General features: G+C 37.5%; 1 protein-coding gene across 1 annotated transcript; it reads right to left on the bottom strand.

The window, feature by feature from the left end:
* Nucleotides 1–720: 720 nt before the first annotated feature.
* LOC145681872 (uncharacterized) lies at nt 721–25,652 on the bottom strand. The gene is made up of 5 exons (XM_081753478.1): nt 25,376–25,652; nt 8,684–8,693; nt 3,298–4,342; nt 2,180–2,634; nt 721–1,759 (listed from the first exon to the last, which is right to left on the bottom strand). Exons 1-5 carry the CDS (start codon nt 25,650–25,652, stop codon nt 721–723), a joined length of 2,826 nt encoding a protein of 941 aa, XP_081609604.1.
* Nucleotides 25,653–26,931: the final 1,279 nt, after the last annotated feature.

The raw sequence follows: 26,931 nt of genomic DNA, 5'->3' as shown, positions 1-26,931 counted from the left end.
GTATGAAGGGGTGATATGTTTATGTACTTTATTTACAAATCACACATATCACATCCAAAGCTAATGAACTGTATGATTAAACCCATTTTACTGATTCACCCAGATATCAGGAGGAACGAGAAATAAGACTTAACGAATAATTTAGCTGTTACTTGCTTCAATTCTTATTCAAAAGTACATGCGTTAATATGATAAATATAACATGCTTTGTTCATATGTTAATATACTGATATAATACTTAAATATTAGTACAATGAATTACTTATCTTAACATCTTTCTGCAGTAATCGTTGCTTGCTGCTAGCTAAACCACATGTTGCTTGCTAACCATCATACTTTGTCTTCGATCACACATAAACTGAGTAACATTCTAAAACACTGTTAAGAACATGTGAATCTTGTATATTAATGAACATGAGTATTTCTCTAAAACCTATGAATAAATATGCCTTTCTGAAACTATGAATGAACATGTTTGCCTAGTTGCACTTCACAATACGTTGTCGAATGCACAGACACACCTTGAATAGCACACTGAAGGCACTGTTGCCAGCCAATGCAAACACAACTCACTAAAACTCACTAGAAAAATCACTAAAAGAATCACAAAGAATTCACTAAACCACTAAACTATATACAAAAAATGAAACTAATATGAATAAAAGTAATGCACATATGCAAGCTTATCCATCCTCCCCCTCCTTGATTGGACACAATCAATTAATATTCTAGGGGTAAAGGAATTAGCTTAGCAACACTACGCCGAAAAATGCCACTTTTACACTTCACAGTTGCCACTCGCACTAAATTATCACTGCCCGGATGAACTTCTTTAATCACACCTAACTTCCACACTTGAGGAGGAACATTGTCTTCTTTTAACAATACGACCATGCCCGGTTGTAGATTAGGCTGAGCTGACTTCCATTTTCTTCTTTGTTGTAACTGGTTGAGGTAATCCCTTGACCAACGTTTCCAAATATGCTGCTTCATTTGTTGAATCCGTTGCCATCTTCCTAATCTGTTGATAGGTACGTCCAGTAGATCTGGTTCCGGAAGGCTGAGAAGTGTAGCTCCCATTAAAAAATGTCCTGGACTGAGATACATTGGATCTGTAGGATCGTTGGAAATGGCTGTCAATGGTCTTGAATTTAGAATGGCTTCAATTTGAATAAGTAACGTATTCAACTCTTCGTATGTCAGACTTGCTGTTCCTGCTGCACGCCGTAGGTGGTACTTCATGGATTTTATTGAACTTTCCCATGACCCCATGTGAGGAGATCTGGCAGGAATGAATTTCCATTCTATACCTTCTTGAGCTGAGTATTCCAGGATGTGCTTTCTGTTAGTCTTGGATTCAAAAAATTGTTGCAATTCTCGATTGGCGCCAACAAAGTTTGAACCATTGTCGCTACAGATAGATGAGCATTTTCCTCGCCTAGCAATAAATCTCTTCAATGCTGCGATGAAGGCTTGAGAACTTAAGTCTGAAACTATTTCTATGTGAACTGCTCTAGTGGCTAAACAGATGAACAACGCTGCATATACCTTCATTTGAATTTTGCTGCGAATTGTGGGCTTGACATAAAAGAATCCTGCGTAGTCCACTCCCACGTGTACAAATGGTCTTGCTTCATTTACTCTTTCCTTGGGTAAGTGTCCCATTAACTGTGATGACCTTGTTGATCTCCACTTGAAACAAACCAAACAATTGTGTACTATTGCCTTGACCATCTTCTTAGCTCTTGGAATCCAATATCTGGTACGCAAAGATGCAATAAGAAGCTGTGGTCCTGCATGAAGCAACCTTTTATGTTCTTCTTTGACTATCAGGTGGGTGAAATGATGACCTGCAGGTAGGATGAATTGGTGCTTGTTGTCGTACTCCAAGTTTGAATGTTCCAATCTTCCTCCTACTCTTAGCATTCCTTCCGTGTCCAGAAATGGAAAAAGATCCTTGATTGGGCTCTTTGTTGAAACTTCCATTTGTTGCTGCAAGTTCAATATTTCTTGATGATAGGTAGTATGTTGTACTATCTTGATACATCTGTGTAACGCTAAACGAAGTTCCGAAGCGTCAAGACTATCGGTTTTTCTTTCTAATTTCTTGGAATGACAATTATGTTTGAATCGCAAACAATATGCTACTACTCTCAACATTTTGTTTAACGATGAATACCTTTTCATAAAGCTTGTTTCATGAACTGCCACCAAACTTATCATGACCTTCTTCTCTTCTGGAATACTAGCTGGCTCATTTTGTTCTTGACATGGCCATTCCACTGTGTGAAGAAACTCTGGACCATGCCACCACTCTCGAGACTGAATAAGAGTGTTGGGATCCGCTCCTCGACTAACTATGTCTGCCGCATTTTCTTTACTGGGCACGTGGTGCCATTGATTAATTGATGTGATTCTCTGAATTTGAGCCACCCTGTTGGATACAAATGTCTTCCAACGATTGGGAGGTGATTTGATCCATGACAAAACTATCGTCGAGTCTGTCCACAGGTGTATACCACTGACCTCTATTTTCAATATGGAGAGTGTTTTGTCTATTAGCTTCACAAGTAACAGTGCTCCACATAATTCCAATCTAGGCAAAGTTTGCTTCTTCAGTGGTGCAACCTTCGACTTTGAACAAAGTAAATTAACTTCAATGTTTCCTTGATCGTCTGTAGACCTGATATACACTACTGCTCCAAAATTTTCTTCACTTGCATCGCAAAACCCATGTAATTGAATTTCCTTAACGTTCTCTGAAGACATTACGTTTCTTGTAATTTGTATCTTCGCCATCGCAGGTAACCAAGACATTAATTGATTCCACTCAACTTGTAGGACTGTGTCTAATGGGTCATTCCAATCCATCCCTGTCTTCCACAACTTCTGTAAGAAATTCTTGTATTTGATGACAATTGGAGCGATTAGACCTAATGGATCGAAGATAGATGACACTATGCTGACGACTTGTCTTTTTGTCATTGCAACATTACTTTCTACTGCAGTTCCGTGTTTACAAATTTTGTTCGAAATTATAAGTTTGTCTGTTAATGGAATCCATGCTATTCCTAAAGTCTTAACACCGTCTTGCTGACCAAGTATGATTGGCTGTTGTTTTTCCCTGAAGTCTTCAGGAACTCCTTGAAGTACTTCTTCTTTGTTAGAACTCCATTTACAAAGCTTGAAACCTGCTCTGCTTAAAATATTAATAAGATCCTTCTGTAGTTCTAAGGCCTTTGACACGTTTGGTACTGATTTTAACACATCATCAATGTAGAAATTGTGTTTTATTACTTCTGCTGCTTCTGGAAATTCCTTGGAATTTTCCTCCGCTATTTGCTTCAGACATCTTGTTGCCAAGAAGGACGCTGACGAAGTCCCGTACGTCACTGTTTGTAACTCATACAACTGGATCGGTTCTTCTACTGAATTTCTCCAAAGGATGCGTTGTAAACACTTGTCCTCATCATGAATTAATATTTGGCGGTACATTTTCTCTAAGTCTGCTGTAAATGCAACTGGATACAACCGAAACCTTAAAATAATGGAGTACAAGTCATCTTGAACAATTGGCCCAACTTGAAGAATGTCATTCAATGATTTGCCATTAGACGTTTTTGCACTTGCATCAAAAACCACTCTTAATTTAGTTGTTGTACTGTCCATCTTGAATACAGGATGATGTGGAAGATAACAACTGCTGCTGCTGTTCACGTCTTCTTCTGTAACTTTTCGCATGTGACCCAAACTTAAATACTCATCCATGAAGGCGGCATATTGTTTATGAAACTCAGGATTTTGTAGCAATCTTCTTTCAAGCTGCTTAAATCTTTGTAGTGCCATGTTGTAAGACTCTCCTAAAGCTGCATTCTCTTCCTTCTTTGGTAATTTGACAATAAATCTTCCGTCTTCATTTCTGGTTGTATTTTGTAAAAAATGCTTCTCACAATTTTCTTCTTCCGGCATGTAAATCTTAGTCTGAAGATCTTCGAGTTCCCAGAATTTTCTCAATTGTGTATCCAAGTCTGTCTCCATCTGAGCAAAACATGAAATTACCGACTGGTTGGCTTCTTCGGGTATTGAAGGCATATTTCCGACGACAACGTATCCTAGCTTCGTTTCCTGCAAAACTGGATAATGTCCTTTTCTAGTCTTCTGGCCTGGCTCAAGAAGACTGTAGAATAACCCCGCACCTATAAGCATGTCTACTGACGACGAGCGATGAAAATTTGGATCGGCTAAGCAAATATCCTTTGGCAAGTTCCAATTACTGTAATCAATATCCTTAGAAGGTATGCAACCAGTAATGTTTGGCAATACTAAACAATCGACCACTGCACTAAAATCACATGTTCTTGAATAAATATGAACTTTAACACTGTACTGAGCTTCGGAGGTTACAGAATTGATACCTCTAATGGGAACACGATTTTTCGTTTTCTTGAGGCCTAATCTATGAACTAAAGCTTCGCTTACAAAATTCGATTGAGACGCTGCATCTAATAACACTCTGCATTGTTGAAAACGACCTTTAGTGTCTGTTACGTTAACTAACGCTGTTGCTAATAAGACTTGCTGACCATAATTAATCTTAAATGAGCAATAAGAGTCCTTTGGTTGAACTTGAACCTGATTCTGTTCCTTAACTTTAGGTACGTTAGTAGTATTGTTATTTGTTTTGCTTGAACTGTCTTTGTTAGTAGCCTCCTGAGTAGTATCTTCATGCAACAGTGTATTATGCTTAAAATTACATTTCTTACAAGTACTTGATTTACATGCCTTTACTTGATGTTTATTACCTAAGCAATTAAAACACAGTTTATTTTGCTTCACGAGCTCCTTTCTTTGATTAATGTTGGCACTCAGAAATTCTGGGCATCGAAAAACAGCATGCGTTTCTTTGCTACGGCAAATATTACATGCATTTGGAAGAACAGTAACAAACGAATTCACTTGACTGTTATTCTTTCTTTTTGCTTTGGAATCTACACTTTTGTTGTCATAAGTACTTTCAGATTGAGTAGGACGAATGTTTTCTAACATTTGACAACGACCTTCTAAAAATGAAAATAATTCCGATAACGATGGAAAGGAGTCACTGCTTTGCTCAGCTTCCCATTCCCTTTTGCTTGTCGAATCAAGTTTTTCTACTAAATGTTGTGTTAGGAGTACGTCATGCAAAGGTTTGTCCAAATTCAATGCTTCAAGGGCTTGAAAATTACTGCGTGCAGTATTTACAAATTGTCTAATGTCTTTAGCGTTTTCTTTCGTTACTGGCTTGATATTGAGCAACCCTCGTACATACGTCGAAGCTATCAACCGTTTGTTTTCGTAGCGTTCAACAAGAAGCTTCCATGCGATTTCGTAATTAACTTCTACTGTAGGCAGATTTGCTATTAATGTAAACGCTTCTCCCTTGAGCGATGTGCGCAAATATTGAAACTTACAAACTGTACTTAATGATTCGTTATTGTGAATAAGGGAAATGAAAATGTCCTTAAAGGGCGACCACTCCTCGTATTTACCGCAAAATGTGGGCAAGGAAATTTTAGGCAATTGTACTGAACTACTACTAGAATTTCCAGCTTTGTTATTTGCTGTCCCTGAATCCGTTTTTTGTTCAAAACTATCAATAAATTCTTGTAACTTAACCTTTGAATCATAATACAGTTCCTCGAATGTAATTCTGTGCGTTTCTTGTTCACCCGTCTCATCTAAGAGCTCTATTTCTGACTGTATCTCATCAAACTTAATAAAAACCCCTTCAAGTGCAACTAGCCTTGTTCTTGCTTCTTGTATGCTAGGTTTATTTTCATTCTGTAGTTTTTGAAGAAATGTCTGTATTCTTGTTGCCTGACCTTTGACCGAAGCACGTTTCTTAATTAATTGACCCAACTGCACTTCTGCCATTGTTTCAGTCCTTCCTTTTTTTAATACTCAAACCGCTGACAATATATTTTTCTTTTTTTACTTCTGAGTGACCTACAAACGTGTAACCTTGAATTCAGCTGGGTTGAATGCACACACACCACTGTACTAATATGAACAGCTTTGTCCTGCTTATGACAGCAGCACCCACACAAACACACACGAGAACGAAGAATGCAGTCACGTTTCTCGTTCTGACATCCGGTGGACGGAGGACCAAAAAAAATGATGATGTATGAAGGGGTGATATGTTTATGTACTTTATTTACAAATCACACATATCACATCCAAAGCTAATGAACTGTATGATTAAACCCATTTTACTGATTCACCCAGATATCAGGAGGAACGAGAAATAAGACTTAACGAATAATTTAGCTGTTACTTGCTTCAATTCTTATTCAAAAGTACATGCGTTAATATGATAAATATAACATGCTTTGTTCATATGTTAATATACTGATATAATACTTAAATATTAGTACAATGAATTACTTATCTTAACATCTTTCTGCAGTAATCGTTGCTTGCTGCTAGCTAAACCACATGTTGCTTGCTAACCATCATACTTTGTCTTCGATCACACATAAACTGAGTAACATTCTAAAACACTGTTAAGAACATGTGAATCTTGTATATTAATGAACATGAGTATTTCTCTAAAACCTATGAATAAAATTCTGAAACTATGAATGAACATGTTTGCCTAGTTGCACTTCACAATACGTTGTCGAATGCACAGACACACCTTGAATAGCACACTGAAGGCACTGTTGCCAGCCAATGCAAACACAACTCACTAAAACTCACTAGAAAAATCACTAAAAGAATCACAAAGAATTCACTAAACCACTAAACTATATACAAAAAATGAAACTAATATGAATAAAAGTAATGCACATATGCAAGCTTATCCACTGAGCACTTCTATTAAAATCTAACAGCAAGTGCCATCTTGTGCTCGTTGTAAAACGTATCAAATATTTTCTTTTATTTGATACCTTTTTTGATAAGAGAAGACATAACCCAATGAATCAGTGTCTTGTGTTGTAGCTGAAACATAACTCTATCTTATGTACAATATTTATAATATGTAACGTTTCATTGTGCAACAGTTAAGGGAATGAGATAAAATATGTACTGATTTCCGTGTGGTGATCCACCTTAATATAATACAACGCTAAAAGTTCTTTCACTTCGTGAAGAAAGGAGTATAAAGATACTTTCTAATTCTTTAGTTATCAACTTAATTGAGTGTTCAAATATGATAATGAATATTTGTTTTACATACTATTATTTATTATAGGAGCTGCAGTGATCCAGTGTTAGTGCATTCAACTGTGGTATGCGAGATCCCTTGTTTGATCCCAGCTCGCCCTAAGTAGGCTGTGTTATAAAACCACCGCGTGGAAGGGTTTTCTTGGCGTTCTCCCGTTTCCTCCTACTTTCTTCAGGCCATAGTTATATTTTTACTATCATTACCGTCTCCCTCTTAGCCTCGGTGTAGGATCATAGGACGTTAAACTGAAAAATATATTATTTACTAAACGCAATGATATGGCCTATCCCTATTTCTACATAGTACCTTGCCACTGGAATAAGCTTTTGCCAGCGCTGAAGAGGTTTCTTAATCTCAGAAGATTAGAAGACCCTTGCTTCCAATGTTGACTCATTCTTGAACAACTTCTTAATTAGAATTGAAGTTACTACCGCCTTAAAATAAAATAGTAGAAAATTCTAGAATGAATGTGACTTACGTTTGGCCACAGATTACGATAGAATTACACACTTAACTGTTCTTTCAACACTCATTTTAAGTTTGTCAGCTTTTTCTCTACCAATAATACCCTGATCTTCTTGAATAAATGCTTCAACAGCAGTCTATTGGTTGAGGTTCTTGGCGAACTGCCAATTGGATCATTTCCAACTTTTGTTTCCTGATTCTCTCTCTTTGAGTGAATTGTACCAATCATCTAGACTGATACAGATATCCCATAGCAGCTTTTTTTTGTTAAGCCCCTGAGAAATAAGAAAAATATATCTATATTAAATTGAAATTTAATAATAATTGGCTTCTGAATGCTACTATGCACTTCCTTCCCTTCCACAATGGTTACAACTGGTAGAAAATGGCAGCGGTTCCCATATTCCTCAAGGTTTTGAGAGTAACTATTTCTCTTCCCCAAATTTATCATTTTGTTTCCTCCCCAAATGTACCTTTCTTTCCCCAAATTTATCATTCTGTACCCTCTCCAAATGTATTTCTCTTTCCCCAAATTTGCTATTCTGTCCCTCCTCAAATGTACCTTTCTTTCTTCAAATTTATCATTCTGCTCCTCTCCAAATGTACATATCTTTCCTCAAATTTACTATTCTCCCCCTCACAAAATGTACCTTTCTTTTCCCAAATTTATCATCTTGTCCCTTCTGAAATTTACCTCTCTTTTTCAAAATTTACTATTCTACCCGTCTCCAAAAGAACTTTTCTTTCCCCAAATTTATCATCCGGTCCCTCCTCAAATTTATATCTCTTTTCCCAAATTTACCACTATGTCACTCATCAAATATATCTTTCTTTTCTCAAATTCATCATTCTGACTCCTCGTTAAATGTACCTTTACCGTTATGCTCCCTGAAGTGTACCTTTCTTCTCCTCAAAGTTATAATTCTTCAGTATGATTATCCTATTTTCAATGAATAGTTATGTATCTTCAGATAGTCTCATGGGAGCAACTTAACCCTTAAAACCTACCTGTGGCACCCTAGAACAGAAGTTAACACATGAATGTGTCTGATTAATAAGTTATGATCTTTATTAGATTGCAATCTTTATTAGATGAAGACATGAACATTTTACTTCATACTTGAACAGTCCACATACTACGTTTCTGTTTCCAAATACCTAAGGAAGTAAGACTTTACATGTATACTGTATATCAGTTTTATAATTATGATAATCATTTCCAACACTGCGACGTCGTTAGTTCTCTTCTACCATTCTAACTAGTAAATCATAAAAGTAAAAATAAGGAACAAACTAAGCAACTAAATGTTGTCAAAGCAAAAGTAGCAAGCAAATAATTAATAAGAAATATGAACAATAGGCTCGAAAGTATAGTACTGATGGACGAATGTTTATTCGTATACTGTAAACACTTTACAAGTTATGGGTATTCCTATCCCTTTCCGTCCCTCCTTAGTTTGTTTCTTAGACTCTCTGCTCTTACTTGTAAAGCATGCACTGACTTAATGCACCAGACAATTGAAAATTTCTTCCCTTTAGAGATTGACTCAAAATGGTTATTCATTTTACACGTGCAAAAGGACAAATTAAATCTCCTAAGGTTACAGATTGTTACTTAAATATAGATTATTCCCAAAAGTGAACTTGATTTTGTATTCAAATGAAATGAAATGAAATCTTTGGGTTTTACGTCCCATGGTTATGCCGGCTAGGCTAAAGGAGACGGTGATGATGAGTAATGAGAGAAATGGTGGAATGAAGAAAGTGGGAGGAAACGGGAGAACCCCGAGGAAACCCACGCACACGGTATTAGTCCACCACAAAGTCCACTTGGCGGGGGCTGGAATCGAACCCTGAACCCCAAGCACCAGGGATGAACGCCCTACCACTGAGCCACCGCGGCCCTATTGATTTTGTATTCAGTTACGGATTGTTACTTAAATATAGATTATTCCCAAAAGTGAGCTTGATTTCATATTGTTAAGGATAGTTACTTAAATATAGATTATTCCCAAAAGTGAACTTGATTTTGCATTCAGTTAAGAATTGTTACTTGAATATAAATTATTCTCAAAAGTGAACTTGATTTTGTATTCAGTTACGGATTGTTACTTAAATATAGATTATTCCCAAAAGTGAACTTGATTTTGTATTAAGTTACGGATTGTTACTTAAATATAGATTATTTTGAAAAGTGAACTTGATTTTGTATTAAGTTACGGATTGTTACTTCAATAGAAATTATTCCCAAAAGTGAACTTGATTTTGTAATCAGTTTAGAATTTTTAATTCAGTATAGATTAAGCCTAAAGGTGAACTTGATTTTATATTCAGTTACGGAGATTGCCCAAAAGTGAACTTGATTTTTTTAAATTCAGTTACGGATTGTTACTTAAATATAGATTATTCCCAAAAGTGAACTTAATTTTGTATTCAGTTACGGATTATTAATTAAATATAGATTATTTCCAAAAGTGTACTTGATTTTGTATTCAGTTACGGATTGTTACTTAAGTGTAGGTTATTCTGAAAAGTGAACTTGATTTTGTATTCAGTTACGGATTGTTACTTCAATATAGATTATTTCCAAAAGTGAACTTGATTTTATATTCAGTTACGGAATATTACTTATATAAATTTTATTCCGAAAAGTGAACTTGATTTTGTATTGAATTACAGATTGTTACTTCAATTTAGATTATTCCCAAAAGTGAGCCTGGTATTGTATTCAAACCCATTTGTTTCGAGTAAAGCTTTAACTTAGTAATGTAAAGGGTAAGATGTGGAAGCAGCTGCTGCAATACCAGAGAAAATATGAAGTTTGCACTTTGTAAAATTTTCGGTAAAAAAAATAATGACGAAATATTTCTCCTCACGTCCTTAGAATTACTCATCCGATCTTCGTTTAACTTACAAGTTAGCATTGTGGTAGAGTTTGATATGCTTAGTACACGTGAGATATCTTTTCACTGAAGCTCTTTGGTTGACTAGTTCTGAAGAATCTTATTTGTTTGGAGGTAAAAACCTAATAGGTATTTTAGAAGAAAAATACATTTAAAAATGATAAACGTTAATTTAAAATTTATTGTTTTACCTCCCACGATTATGGCCTTTAGGGTAAAGCGGATGCATGACTAATGACTGTGAATGACAATGAAAGAATTGGGAGAATGAAAAAGTTGGAGGAAACGGAAGATACACGAGAAACCAATAAGACAAAGTTGATCATCTCAGATTCACTTGGCCTTGAATCTGACCAACGGACTCTTGACATGAGAAGTGAGCTCTCTAGTGTTGAGCCATCGTGATCTCAGTAATTTCAGTCATAAGAAGATACGTAAACTTCTGAGAAGGCTGATTAGACTGGTCGGCATGAAAATCCTCTCACGAGAAATAAAAGTTGTTTGTGAAGATATTGGAGTAATGCGTATTGATTTATGACAATCTGAAATTTTTGTTAAAAGAGAGAAAAGAGTGGCTTGTCAATTATTGTGGTGCTAGTAGGTTTGAACTGTGTAAACTTTAGTTTCTGTCACAGCAAAATAGGAAGGAAAAGGATAGAAGTAAAGTTTAGATGAATATCTAAAGCATGCGTCTAAAAGAAATGTGAACAGTGTACTCAGAAAAAGGGAGCTAAGTGCTCAAAAAGGATCTGTGTGCTCAGACGGTAGTAGGAGCTTAGTTTCAGCAGGTAATAGGATATATTATAAGCAACTAAACAAAAATGATTATTAAAAATTACGAGTATGAGCGCTGCTTTTCATTACGAAAGATAAACAAGTAGGCGTTTCTCCTTATTATATATAAAAGAATGTGTATGTGTGCAATCAGATGTTTGCACAGAAGAGGAGTCACTTAGGAGCCACCACATTTTAAACATAGACAAATCTTTACCAGATCTAACCGCGTACGAAGCATTTTTTCATTATCGAATCGAGAGGGAGATTGTAGGGTCACAATTTATACAAAAAATATGAATAAAGTGCAGATATGTAGTGAACACTAGTGTCTGTGAGATATGCAACCCAACATTTCTTTATGTGGTGTAGATTGCATATCTTTCATATTTTTGTACATTAAGATCATTCTTCAAGTACAAAGAACGGGCATGTCAGCTGGCGAGAGAATCGATAGAGGTAATGCCACAGGCATTTCTTGTAGTAGAAATGTTCACGTATTTCTGTACTTTCCTAGATTTTGGTTCATTATTCTTCTCGTACAAAAAACGGGTATTTCAGGTAGTAATACTTAAACCTATTAGTTAACACTATTCATCTATTAGTGAAACTTATTAGGTAACAATTATCATAATCTCTTTTTTAAAAATGCAATATACAAAACTCTCTCATGTATTTTCATTAATAAAACTTAACTATGAAGAACATTCATACATATTTGCTCCATTGAAACTTCGTACTTGACCAACGTTCTAGACATAACCAGGTTGGAAGGAATAATTTATAGAGGCAGGTTTTCCGTTGTGCGAGTCTTGTGAAAACAAAATTAATTAATAAACTCATTTTAACTTTTATTATTTCACTGAATATACTAGTATTTTAAGGTGAAAAAAGAAAGAAACAAGCAGAAAGAAAACAAAGGAAGAAAGAAAGAGAGAGAGAGGGATTTTAAATTAAAAATATAATATTTTCACTGTAAGAATGATTTACTATTGAGTTGAAAAGCACAGCCAGAGGCCGGTGTGTCTGTAACATGTGTTCATGTTTTATCCCACGAAAAGGTAAAAGTAGACAAATATTATATTATATCCACACACATATATATATATTGTAATTTCAATTTTAAGTCATTCTCCCAGATAATTTTATTATTAAAAAAAAAGTATTAATTCGAACAAACTCGACAAACTGAGATGTAAAAATAATACGTGTACAAATAGTTATTCACAAACTAGCTTAACACACGTCCTGCGGTCAGGGGAAATAGGTTTATGGGAAACATTCGAAAGGTGTATATGAACCTTATTCTCCCTTCTCCTCGTAAGATACGCAATTGAGTAATTGTGAAATTTCGTGTGATCATTATTTCTTAGTAATTTATTCTTCAGTAATTGCTGTCAATTTGTTTCTCTCGTTGTTTAACTTCTTTGATGTTATTTCCTCTTTCTGTGCTTGTCTAATAAGTCTGTCGTTGAATGTAGCCTATCTGGTTTCCCTTCTTCTTTCCCACACTGACACTGTATGGTTTGTGTTGAAAGTTTATCTTTGAAATAATGGAAAATATTTTATGGTGTGTAACAATGAAATATGGATAATATTTAAATGTAATAATTTACGAATTCATTCTTGCTTCATAAAATACAGTAGACTATATGTTTACGAACCGTCAGTTCGGGAAAAATTCGGTTTAGGAACAAGCTTTGTGAACATTTTTCCCCCTTTGCTCATGAACAATATTTCGGGATATTATCGCGCACATAACCCTGTACAGGTATCTCCACAGCACTTAGTTATGCTCTTGTGCGTTTGCTGTAAACACTATCTGTCAGAGTTCTGTGTTAAATTTTTCTTCCTTTTTTGCACTTTTCATTTTTTTAGCTCGTATTATTTTTTCCACTTTTCAGTAATGCCAAACTGGAATATCACAAAATCCAACTTAAAGAGGCAGAAATTTCAATTTTGTTCTTGAATTTTCCGTGGTATACTAACGTAACCCTGCAAAGCATAGTGGGGCATACATGGCTCATAATGGTAAATAATCTGTGCTTTCCTACATAACGGTATGTAGTTGCAAATGCATGTTAAACCACATTGGGAACCCTTTCGAATCTAGTTGTAATTCCACGGTTTCCGCATAGATGGCAGTATTAAGCGTACCGGTACTTCCGTTACTCATTTTTGTGTTCTCTTGCAAAATTATTTTTTTTACAGTAAATAAAAAATCATGTATTGTATGGTTAATTACAATAATTCAAAGCTTATAAAACATGAAAAGTTAAACTACTGTATGTCAATCATTTTCTTCAATATATGAATAAATTATCCGTAAATTCTGATCATCTACAGATGGTGATCAGAAAAATGGAAACACCTGAACGAAATTGCAACGTACCAGATTAATATGGTGTCGGGCCACCTTTCGCCTTCAGAACAGCCTTGATGCGAGGTGGGATGGAGGCATAGAGGTCGTAAATGATAGCAAGTGGAATTTTACACCATTCCTCGTGCAGGGTATCGGTCTGTTCTGTGAGAGAGAATGGAGGTGGAAATCGTCGCCGGAGTCGTGTTTCCAAGACGGACCACAGATGTTCAATTATGTTGAGATCTGGGGATTGGGCGGGCCAGGGAAGGTGTTGAACTTCATCCCGATGTTCCTCAAACCACGCTGCAACAACGCCAGTTGTGTGAATGGGTGCATTATCATCCTGGAAGATGGCATCATTGTCCGGGAACAATATCCGGACCATAGGATGCAAGTGGTCTCCTAAAATTGCGACATAATCGTTGGCAGTGATTCGTCCGCTAAGTGTGACCACAGGACCAAATAAAAACCATGATATGGCGGCCCACAGCATCACCGAGCCGCCGCCATGTTTCACAGTTGGGCGGAGACACTGCAGATCATAAGCTTCTTTGGGCGTTCTCCATACATAAACACGGCCCGTGGTTGGGAATAGGGTAAAGGATGACTCATCCGACCATATCACACGTTTCCAGTCCTCAACGGTCCAAGTGGCATGGTCGCGGCACCATTTGCGGCGTGCGAAAGCGTTATGGACCCTGATGAGCGGTTTGGCCCCTGCAACACGACCCCGTAAGCTCATGTCATGTAATTCGCGGCGGACTGTGATTGTCGAAACAGGGTGGGGGAGGTGCTGATTGAGTTCCTCCGTCACTTGCTCCGCAGTGAAACGACGGTTCTGCGTGACAATGCGTTTTAATACTCGGCGTGACCTGTCACTCATAATTTTCTTCCGGCCACTGTTCCGCTTCCCCGTATGTGGTTTTCCCGTGTGTTGTGTAGGCCGTCATCACATTCGACACTGTCCCACGCGACACACCTAACACAGTAGCCACTGCCGTCACACTGATTCCACATAACCGCGCACCAACAATTTGCCCTCTTTGAAAATCTGAGAGGTCTCCCATTTTACACTACCTCCATCTGCTGCAGCCACTGAACACTGCTGTTCCATTGCGCCTGACGTAGTATGGAAACCGACCTAACACACCACCACCAGCGGTGCGGCGCTGCGGTGCCACGACACCACTGCCAACCCATACATCTGACATGTTGCCAACTACAGGTGTTTCCATTTTTCTGATCACCATCTGTACGTTTGTCAAATAGTTTATGTATACACCGTGTAGTACCTTCCTTCTTCAAAATAAATACAAATTTTCGAAAAGCAGAAACATAGTGAACTAGGCAATACAATTTTGCATGTGATACTTTTACCACTATTCACCTATCTACTTTTGGTATGCCGCTATTTACAGAACCCGCAATTTTTAAAAAATCTATCTACAGTTGCAAATTGAAAGCAGATAGATGAGTTGTGATAACGGTATCACATGCAAAATCGTATTGTCTAGTTCACTACGTTTCTGCTTTTCGAATATTTTGTGTGTTTTGAAGATATTACATAAAAAGAACTCGAAACTTAGCGGTAGTTTAATTTCGCTGTAGTGAAGACCCTTAACTGAAAAAAATTATTCGAAATGTTGAAGAAAACAAGTGCATTTTGTCGTGAGAACTTTATGTTTCAAGCAGGCTTTTGTGTTGTAGTTATTTACAGAACGTAACAAAACTAGACAAGTTTCATTCTGGAGTCAGTACGTATCGAACTTTTTGGAAATTGGTTGTTTCTTGTGTGGCAATACTTTCTTCTTCTTTTCTTTTATTTGTTTAAAATATATATGAGATTTACAATTTACGTTCCTTGACACTTGTTTCTTGAGATTGAGTTGACTTTGAGTTTTACGTCCCGTTCAGCAGCGAGGCTATATTAGACGTAGGCCTACTGATTAACGTGGAATCTGAACCACATGAGCTCCCGCTGGGAAATGAACCCGGGTCTCCCACGCCAAAGGCGCGTATGTTTATTGAGATTATCAAGCCCGCTGAGTAAATAAATCCTATATTATTATACACTTTACAGTAGCAAAATTTGACAATTAAAAGCTCATTTCAAGCCTATTGAAGACTCGTTAGTCTCCTGCCTGGCGATTAAGTATATTTGTTGGCGTCGATGAAGTAAATGTATGTAAAATCTCATAAAAATCCTGCCAATTCTTCGAAAATACCCTTTATCCCTATTGGAGAAATTGATGTCAAAAAATCCCACAAAATGAGATTTTTCCCACGGGTTGACATAATTGTGCTTATACTGGTTTGTGTGTTCCTTGTTTGTCTTTAAAAAGTAAATTTGTAATTTTGCGTTTTATATTCTCCATCTTCCCGCATTTTAATCGAAATAGCATAATAAAAGCCCAGTTCGAGGTAGGTATTAAATATGAAAAAAAAAAAGAAAAAGAAAAAAAACGTATCCATCGGTTCAACGGTTCAACCTTGATACATCAAAAACGAGATTTCATTTATTTTTATTAGTACGTACGAGCGAGAAAGGAAAAGGTCATTGCTCTACAAGCAAGATCGATGTAAGCCTACGTTGGTATGCAACCAGTCCCACCTCTCAATGAAGCGGGATTGTCTGAAATTCAGGGGCTATCTTTAAGAAAATCAGTTTTAGATGATTTTCACATTTTAAATTCTTTTCACTCGCATTATTTCTAACCCATGCACTCATATCTTTGATGTTAGAAATAATGACTGAAAGCATTATGGTTTAAATTCTGTTTTATAGATTAGGATTGGGTTTTAATTTATATTTCTAGGCTTTGGATATCTACTGCCATGTTAACGCATCACGTATGAACGATAATTTCCCTAGGCGATCACACTACCCGAAGGAAGAGAAAAAAGAAAGGATTGGGGAAGAAAAGAACAGGCCTAAGACCCATATATTAGGTCTGGCATTTGCCTGGTGTGAATGAGGAAAACTCAGGAAATCCTCACTGGCGATAAAAAGCTTTTACACTTTTTCGACGGAGTGTCCCCCTGTTTCATAGAAAGTAAACACTGACACAGATAGGCAATAAAATTAATCTTACAGTTGACTGTTCTGAGTCTATATTTCAGTGTTTTACTTGTATTTCTTCAGATTCTGGTAATTCTCCGAACACTCTCCTAGATCCAGTTTTGGCTTCCTGGCAACATGCTTTCTAATAACAGTTTCTCATCTTCCTCCTTTCGCTTTCCTATTAGTGCAGACGTTACAATATTTGCTATTCCTCTTCTCGTTGGCGTACATGAAGTGCAATTTGTTATTTAACCATTCTTCTTGGTCAGACGTAGGTGATCTTTCCCTCTTCCTTCCCTTTGTGTTTCGAACTTCCCCTGCTAAAGCTTTTATAAGCTCCAATTTATATTTTTAGAGACTCAAACTTAGGATTCTGTTTCGATGGACTCCGTCTGAACGAAAACCAACAGTAGTTAGTTCCTCGAATTCCCGATAGGTTCCAGATACTTACAATATAGGAAATACTGCCCCGACACAAGAGCTACGTGAACAGAAAATTTTGTACGGGTCTCATGCAACATGCGAGATCAATTCAATATTTAGGCTGTCGGGGCTGATACGACATTCGAACGAAAAGGGCTAAAAAAAAATATATTGTTGGAAGGAACATTTTAACTGTCCATGACTTGTGCAAAGTATGCATTTGTGATATTTTCGTTACCCAAGGAACAAAGAAGCTAACACTGCAAACTTAGTTGAATTCTGTAACTGTTACGACATACTCTCATTCTTAGAACAATAGAGCAATCATTATATATATATATATATATATATATATATATATATATATATATATATATATATATATGTGTGTGTGTGTGTGTGTGTGTTTACATTACCACCTAGTTTACATAGATTATTATTGCATTAATAAAGTGTTAGAATGCACAGGCAGAAGGACTTAGCATGTTGTGATGAATATATTAAAATTGATAAATCTAGAGATGTTATTGTTATTGTTAATTGGTCTCATAGAGTGGTTATCAAGATGGTGCAGATACAGCAAAAAATTCGTCAGTTTCATGGTTGTCTCCACAACATCCGGATCCTACACCAGCGCATGTCAACTGGAACCTTCACTCATTTGACCACGCTACACTTTGCTAATCATCTAAGGTTCAACCCTAGTGTTACGACTATTGGTGATCAAAGGTTAATATCGGCACTGTGTCGGTTTACAGCTGCGACATCCCCTGGAGACCAAATTGTGCTACACTATTCTCTGGGACACGTTGGGAGGTGTATTGCGTTGATTCTTGATGTCAACTTCACATTGTTGCTTGTTTGTTTGTCCGGACCAGTTTACCCTGTCGATATCGGTTGCAGTCATTCAGCATACGGGAACACTCACAGCATTTTCCCCAATGACATAATAAATGACTCACTCACAGTTCACTCTTGAAACAGTGGAGCGAGAAACCTTCAATGTCCGGACAACTTCCGAAACTGAATGCCTCATTCGTTTAGCATCAAGTATCTATCATACGGCGCTTAAATCCCCATCGGACTTCCATCACCACGACACAAGACGTTTCATTGCATTCACAAAACTCAAACTAACATTACTAAAGCTGTTTTGCTCTATTCGATCGGTTTTCTGCATTGTTGTGCGGCGTCAGGTAATTTCTTCCCGTTATCCCATGACTTTTCGCACTTCAGTGCATATCCTTACTGTTGGAAGGTATGTTTAATTCCAAACAGTGGAAACCGTGGCAGTGCCTGATCATTATAATCTACATTTAAAAAAAAATCTAGATTAATATTCAGTTGCATTCGTTGACCAAAGTTCCAATGATTTCTTTGTCAGTTCAAATAATTTAGAGTATGCCAATATATCTCTAGTTTTGCTTTTCTTTATTTTATCTTATTGATTTCATACCACAGCTAACTTAATATTATTGACATGTGATATCCAACCCCTTTTGTCATGCACCATTGACAAATGCGAGTATCATTTGAAGTTCACAAAAGGAATGTTTGGTGTAACGCGAGAAATTTTCGTAATGAAGTGTGGAAGCGTTTTGAAGAGTTAGATTACAGCCATCATAGCAGGATCAAATTCAATAGCATTACAAACTTCTTCATTTCTGTACTCATGAAATATCCAACATCCAATCTATCTGTGAAGAGCACAAGCTTTGACACACTTGTATCATGTTACTGTGGTACTTCTTCGATAATAATGTGATTTGTTGTTGTTAAAAAGAAAGAAAAACTCTCATTTGATCTCACACTTCAAAAATTGTAATTTGTTACTAGTTGTGGTTCAAATTTCCAATGAAGTAGTTTTGTCGTGGTCACAGTCAAAGTGTTTTAAGGTGACACATGAGTTCATCTACTGACATATGACTTAAAGTTAATAGTAATAGTAATAGCGATGAAAGAAATACAACAAGAAATCAGATTAATAATAATTAAATGTAGCTACAAGTTGAGTTGAGTTGATTTTAAATTTAATGTCCCTTCCAGCAGCATGTCTATATGAGATGTGAACCTACTGATTAAAGTGGAATCCGAACCACATGAGCTCCCCTCCGAGAATCGAACTTGGGTCTGCCACACCAGAGGCGTGTATGCTAACTGCTTAGCCACGAAGGAGTTCAGCTACAAGTACATTAAGAATGCAGATAAGACGGTGTTCACGTCCTTCGTTACATTTTTGTACTAGTTAGATATACTGAAAAGAAAAAAAATGAAATGAAATATTTAGTTTAACAGCCCACGATTGTGTATTGAGGCTAAGAGAGACGGTGACGATAAGAAATGGATGAAAATAATGGAAGGAAGACAGTGGGAGGAAACGGGAGAATCCCGAGAAAACCCATGCACTAGTGTTTGTCCACCACAAAGCTCACTTGGTGCGAGCTGGGATCGAACCAGGGAAACCACGCACTAGAGGTGTGAACGCTTTATCACTGAGCCACCTCGGCTCCTAGATATACTGAATTTGAGATTTCATACCAATACTGTGATTTTGGGGGAGGAGCACAACATTCGTACATTGTTATACTATTGATTGATTAAAATCTATATGTATACTTCTCAAATTCATGACAGGAGGAAAATTTCTCCCCAAACTCACAATTGAAGCCCCCATTTCTTACTAAGAAAAATTAAAAGTTTTGAAGTATCTCTACGTATTATTATTGATACATACCAAATCCAGGATAGCATTCAGGGGCAGAAAACTATTGCTATCTATCAATTATTACAAGTACTAGGAGAGGATGCTCACAATTTAACAAGAAATACAGATTAAGCAATCCATAATTTATAAAAAGTCGTCAATACAGTGATAGTACAGAAAGCCGTTTACTTTGATTAAATGAGTTTGAACGATCTCTATGGGTGTCGTAATGGTACGTGCGCAAGAGAAACACAGCAAACAGAGACCTAAACATTAGAATGTACGCTTTCAGGTTTCTTGAGCTTAAAATGGTCTCGAAAATTAATGCCATTCTGAAAATTGTACGTCATAGTCCTTTGTAATATAGGAAGAGTTTCACCATACTTAAGAAAAGTATATCACCAATGTGATTATGCGCAACAAGAACGTACCGCCAGAGCAAACAGGCTGATCCGCAGCGGCAAGAAGAAACACCGAAGCCCATACGCAGAACTTTGGGTTCGACAAATGCCTATACTGGTCAAGTAGGAAAATTCGCCTGTTTCGAAGGGCCATTGTTCACAGACTGAGAAGATAACCGTGCAAAAAAGTCATTAGCCTGTGTTTGCAGTCGAAAAGGAAAATAAATAAAACGTGTTCACTCTAATCGTATACTTACAAGAGGGGGTGGTACACTGTAAACGGATGTATAAGTGGTATTTAACGGGTGACAAATGATATATTCTGCCCTCCCGTTAGCGTGACTAGCACGCACGCCTTTGTTTCACGGTGTCTCGAGTTGGACTATCAGCGGAATAGCGTTAAAATTTCAACTCATTACGGTGGTTGGGATTCCACTTTAAACTGTAGAGGCACGTCTCATACCACCTCGAAGTTGAAAACGGACGCTAAACTCCAAAACTGTCGGAATCTCATGTGGTTCGGATTCAAAGTTAATTAGTAGGTTCCGTCTCATATAGCCTCGCTGCTGAAAGGGATGTTAAAATCACCGTGCTAAACTCCAACAACAAAGGCAGTATGTAAATTTTCAAGCAGATCAGAGACCCCTCTGAGGAAACGGATGATTTTGGATACCGTGAGTGCCTTTCCTCTTACAATTAGCACTAACCTAATAGTGACCAATGAAATTTTTATCTTTGTTAATAATATACTCGTACGTACAAATATACTAAGTGTACAGAAAATCACTCTTGTATAGTAGTTATATGAATTTTGACAACCTTAATATTTTGATGAGTTACTTGAATCTGTGCTTTTTGATCGCTCGAACGACATAACCTTGTTTAAATACTAACCACAATCATACGTGTATCTTAAGATTTCTGTTTCCCCCTCATTACGTACATGATCCATGTACGTTATAGTAGGAATTATTTTCTCTGTTCAACTTATTTTCATGTACGCTAGTTCGATCGCTAGTTTGATCCCGAGCCATATGAGTTATTATTGGACAATATAATTTCTGTAAATTTTCTCCAGGTTTCTCCTCCAATAGTTTCATCTCCTTCAAAAGGATATGACCATGGGATTCATTGTAGATGCCACTGCTACCAATAGGGATTATTTATCATTTTCCAAGTATTTTTTACTTTATGTTATCTTCTTCACTTATTTTTTTGAAGGGTCAAAGATAGCGACAAACGTTGCTGTTACAAAAGTTTAAATATTCCCTTAAAGGGTACACTTACTGTCCTAAAATATTCCGTTGTAAAGGTTTACCAAGAACAACGACACAATTTTAAAATAAGAAAGAATGAAAATTTATTGTAAAATGTAATCCATAGCATTATGTTTCGAAGATAGTGTTGGTTCTCTTGTGTTTTGATGGGTGGAATGAATTTTGAGGTTGCGATTTTGCACCTCTTTTGAGTTGAGCTGAGTTGAGTTGAGTTGAGTTGATTTTGAGTTTAGTACCCGCTTCAGCAGCGGGGCTATGAGACGTGAACTTACTCATTAAAGTTGAATCCAAACCAAATGAGCTGACGCTGGTAATCGAACACGGGTCTTCCGCGCTAAAAATGTGTATGCTAACTGCTTAGCCCACAAGTGAGTCTCTGCATCACTTTTGGCCACATATTGTGGCCACATCGCAATGATGTGTTCAATGTTACTTTCCAGTTCACGAATTGTTACCGGCTTATTTATAAAGGTACCCAAGAAAATTCTGTCGCTTTTTGTGGAGGTCTGTGTTCAATTTGCCCTCACACTGTGAGTTGAATCCGAAAGGAGCTAAGACGAAGATCAGTTCTTGGTGTGGGCATATCCAACACAATACCTTGTTGTGGCAGTTCAGTTACACCGTAAACTTGCGTAATAACAGAGTGAACATTGGACCTCCACAAAGCGTCATAAGGGTGTGTATTCTGTACGGGATTAAACTGGGGTCAAACAACGCTGCATGGGGGCGGAAGATATGCCAGGCCTTTGGTGAGGGTATCGTAACTACGCGGACAGTGCAGCGGTAGTTTAACAAGACTAAGGACGGTGACGCGTAACATTCTAAGACGCACCACGTACCGGAAGTCCAACACATTTACAAAATGAAGATCTTCAGGCAGCCATTGAGGTGAACAGTGGCTAGACATGTGATTAACTGGGACTACAATTAAGTGTGAGTGAGAAAGCATTCCGCAACACCTGCAACAACTTGAGAAACACAAGTTGGGTTGATGGGTCTCACATGATTTGACTCCGGGCCAAAAGGCAACGCGAGCAGAATCTATGTTTCTTTGCTGTCTCGACTGAGGAAGGAGCCATTTCTGGACAGAGTGTTGACATGTGATGAGAAGGGGGTCCTGTACAAGGCTCCAAGTACAGGACCCCCTTTTCATCACAAGTCAACACTCTGTCATCATTGGTTAGCATCCCATAAACTGGTTCCAAAACAGCCGAAACCAGTACTGCACTGGAAGAATATCTTGTGTTTGGTTGACTGCTCACGGTATCGTGCATCGGGAACTGCTATGAGCTGGTCAGAGCATCAATGCAACTGTGTACTGTCAGGGGTTGAGCCGCGTTCAAGAAAAACTCAAAACTCTGGAGCCAGCACTTCTGAATTGCAAAGTGGTCCTCCTGTTACAGGACAACGTTAAACCCCACGTGGCTAGGATGACCCGGGGCACATTGTAAGCCTTGGATGAGAAATACTATTGCATCCGCCATACTTCTCGTACATTGCATCGTTCGATTATCCCTGTTCCATTGCTTGAATAATCACCTTAGAGGACGTTAGTTCAAATCCCTAGTAGGGGTGTAAAATGCACTTGATACCTTCTTCGCTTCACGGCCCACCAAGTTCTACCGCAATGAAATTCATAGCCTTCCAGAACGTTGGCAGAATTCCTGATGGGTATTATTTTTGTCTTCCAGGTACCTCTTAAGTGACATATCTATATTGGAAGGTGGTGGGTGAAAAAACGACACAACTTTCTTGGTATCCTTTATACATAGACGTGCGACTTAAGATGACTTCATAGGAAATAATCCAGAAGGAACTGATCATCCAATGATCTGAGCGCCCAGTACACATCACAATTCTTGGCAGAACGCATACAAGGAACTTTTGTTAATCGAACATGCCATTTGATTGTAAGTTTGAATAATTTCTATGCGTTGTTGAATTGTGTCTCTCTTCATGCTAATTTGCAACAGCACTCTGCACAGCTGTCACAGTTTATTCTCACTAATCCAGTCAGTGTTAGCAGGGCAGGATCTTACAGTTTCAATGTTCTTATTAGTAACCTTTATAATAATACGAGGTTGAAACTCTGTCTCCTACTCACACCTGTTTATAGACGAAAATAACGCTTGGAAATTCAACTTTACTTTCGAACAAGCGTGGAAGAAATGAAAGTTATATTATGAAGTACAGAAAGAAAATTTTACTTGAAATTTTAACATATTGTATTAGCACCGTCCATAAGTCTTATAAAGTTATCAAAGATTACTTCTTAAATGCCATTCACGTGGTTGCTTGGAGTGTGGTGTCTCCGATTTTAGCAAAAAGGCTATTATGAGATGTGGACCTATAGTTTAAGGAGGAATGCAAAGCATTATAATGTATTCAAATTTAAAAAGACTTTCTCCACGTGTAATCGAATCCGAGACCGAAGCATTATAATGTATTCAAATTTAAAAAGACTTTCTCCACGCGTAATCCAATCCGTGCACCAAAGATATACACGGTAGCTACCATACCAGCAGGTAGATAAATGTCCTTCATTGTACTCATTCACATATGGAGATGGCATATCTTTAAAGGGTATTTATTCAACAGCCTATTTTTCACGTTTCTACAAATATTCAGAAAATCAAAGAATAATCCTAAAAAATTCTTGACGTAAAATATTATGTACAAGGGACACCCATGAACTTGAAGAGGAGAAACCGGATGAAATTTCTACAGTTAACTAATTTCAGGTCACTGAATCCAGTGGTGATAATCGTTTCCATGTACGAAATCAACGATCCGCCGGAAATAAAACTTGTATTGCCAAAAGAATCAGACATCAAGGGGTTGACAATATTTCGTTGTCTTGGGTGGAATTATCTTCAATGTAACACCTTTGTTTGGGAAAAAACTCTTGTAACAGTGAATGATCTTCGTGTCCGGACCAAGAATCACACATCAACAAGCACTTCTCATCGTTGATATAGTAGTCAAGGACAGCCGTTAGAAAACTTTTCATATGTACTTTAGACATTTCGCCACTTTTACTTGCTGAATTGAGTTGATTTTAGTTTAGCGTCCCTTTCAGCAGCGAGGCTATACGAGACTTTTACTTGCCTCTACGTAAATGTTACGAGGACATGTTTCTTTAAGTTTCTTGGCAATATGTGGGCCAAATCTGCCTTGTGGCTCTTGAAAACATATGTCGATAGAACTTCTTGGCTAATGTGCCACCCATTGAGATAGCCACATCAATTGCATAACTATCGGTAGAGCTATGAACAGACTGCAGCATGTCACATGTGTGTTTTTCTCCTCTGTGAGATAGTATAGACGATGAAGACATCTTATAATAAAACTGGCTTTGATCACTGTTCCACACATTGTCTTGCACCAAAGTCTCTTGTGCTAGTTAGGCTATTTACATGTTCCACACACTCTCGTGCATTCTGACGAATACTCTTTTCATCAGTTATATCTTTACGTGTGACGAGCATAGTAATGTGTCCCGCAGCAATGCCTTATTCCTTAGTTTGTCGATGAATGTAACAGACGCTTTGAAATAGTCAAGCCTAACAAGTCTCCCAGCTTCCTGGGCCTACATTTGCCTTTGTCAGTAGTGAACGGATGAACCATATTCCCTTGCCCGACCGAACTGTGGCAATATGTACTGTTTTTTTTTTTTAATTTTGACTCTCTCTTTTCCTTGAAGAACGCACCCTGTCTTTTTGTTACTGACGTAATCCAAGATTACTTTGCAATTGGCTTTAGTTTTAATGCACTTATATAGTATTTGCAATTTACTGCAAGAGTTGAAGCCATGGTAATTATAGTCGTCGTAAATCTTCTCCAATGTGGCTTCAGGTATACATTCAATAACACTAGACCTACGCTTTGCCGGTGGTGATTTCTCATACTCATTTTCCGTAGCGCTGTCCTGTTTCAATTGTTGTGGGGATGCATGTCCTGTACTTGTTGACAGGCCAAAGTTGGGTACAAGCTGTCCCTGTTCCTTATAATCCACCCAACTCTCCAACGTCCCTTCCCGTACTTCTGTATCCTCGTTATCGTATTTCTGCATTATTATTTCATACAACACACTCGCGAACTGTGTATCTTCCACTCCGGAGCACTTTCCACATTTGACACGTCGTAATTTTGCTTCTCTTATCTTACGACGTTTATAGGATTAATGCATCCATTTATGCCACTCTATACCGTTACCACTATTGCACACAACCATACTCTACATGGAACGAGTTCCATCTGTTAGTACACCACTCACGCGTCTGTAGCATTTTATGCTGGAGTTCGCAAATATCACTATCACGTGGCACCTGTTACCAGACGCAGCGTACTACATGAATATGAGTAACACCACTCTTTCTTTCTGTGCCGACTGATTCACTCCCGCTTGCCTTGACTGATTGAAAGTTTCTCTTAACTTTTTCTTTGTTTATAACTTAAATTTATTACCTCTTTTGTACTTTGAGTGCCCCCGGTGGATAAGTGGGTACGCTCGTTGCCTGGTAATCAAGGAGTCCGGGATACGATTCCCACTGGGGCACAAGTGGTTCGGATCTCACTTTAAACCGTAGATCCCGTCCTGGGACGCCATCATCATCCAATGGGAGGCAATGGCACATTATCATGGGTTCACCTTGTCCAGGGACATTCGGGTAAAGACCTGCCTTCGGATAGTATAATATACTTCATCATCATTATATTATATGAAGTTAATACACTGTTTTATAACATGACAAGGCCTCATTCCCGATTAATGTGTCGGGTTCTTCATGTATTACAATTCATCGCATTATTTTGACACTGTTTTCCATTACATTTTCACACAAGATTTTCAATGAGTTGGCAACATTGTAATTAACGTAAGGCATTCACATGAGCTTCTACATATTGTAGACTCAATCGTTAATCACATTTACTACATTGGTCATTTCAATCGGTTGTATGAAATAATATATACTACAGGCAGGTTATGTGAAATAATATATACTGCAGTTTCACTGCAGGCTTTGTTAGCTTACTTTTTGATCACCCATCGTATATGACAATGCTTAACCTTCAGTGAAAGTTAGAAATGCCAAACGTCAAACTTAAATTTATGTTATTAGATACATTTTAGTGTGTTAACTCTACCTCTGGGTTCACATTAACCATTCAAACAGAAGAGGACATGTGTTTCACAACAAAGTGTATCTATACGATGCATCGATTCTATAAATTATGATTTGATGCATTTTGTGTGCAAAAGCTTTCAGCTTTTGTTTTCTCCTGAGAAAACATAAGAAGGCGAGAAATTTCACTCACGCGATTAATTTATCTCCTTTCCGAAAAGAACA

This window comes from Thermobia domestica, chromosome 3 (assembly GCF_964235325.1).
Source record: "Thermobia domestica chromosome 3, izTheDome1.hap1.1, whole genome shotgun sequence".
Taxonomy (NCBI): domain Eukaryota; kingdom Metazoa; phylum Arthropoda; class Insecta; order Zygentoma; family Lepismatidae; genus Thermobia; species Thermobia domestica.
This window is presented reverse-complemented; position numbering and strand designations above follow the sequence as displayed.

Bases quoted from the DNA above. Each gene is read 5' to 3' on its own strand.
- LOC145681872 (XM_081753478.1), bottom strand. From the start codon at position 25,652: ATGCAGAAATACGATAACGAGGATACAGAAGTACGGGAAGGGACGTTG. The intron at 2,635-3,297 runs GTAATAAAACAC...CTTTGTTCAAAG, and splicing joins AATTTCCAGAAGCAGCAGAA to TCGAAGGTTGCACCACTGAA. The intron at 1,760-2,179 runs GTATTCATCGTT...TTTGCGTACCAG, and splicing joins GAAACAAGCTTTATGAAAAG to ATATTGGATTCCAAGAGCTA.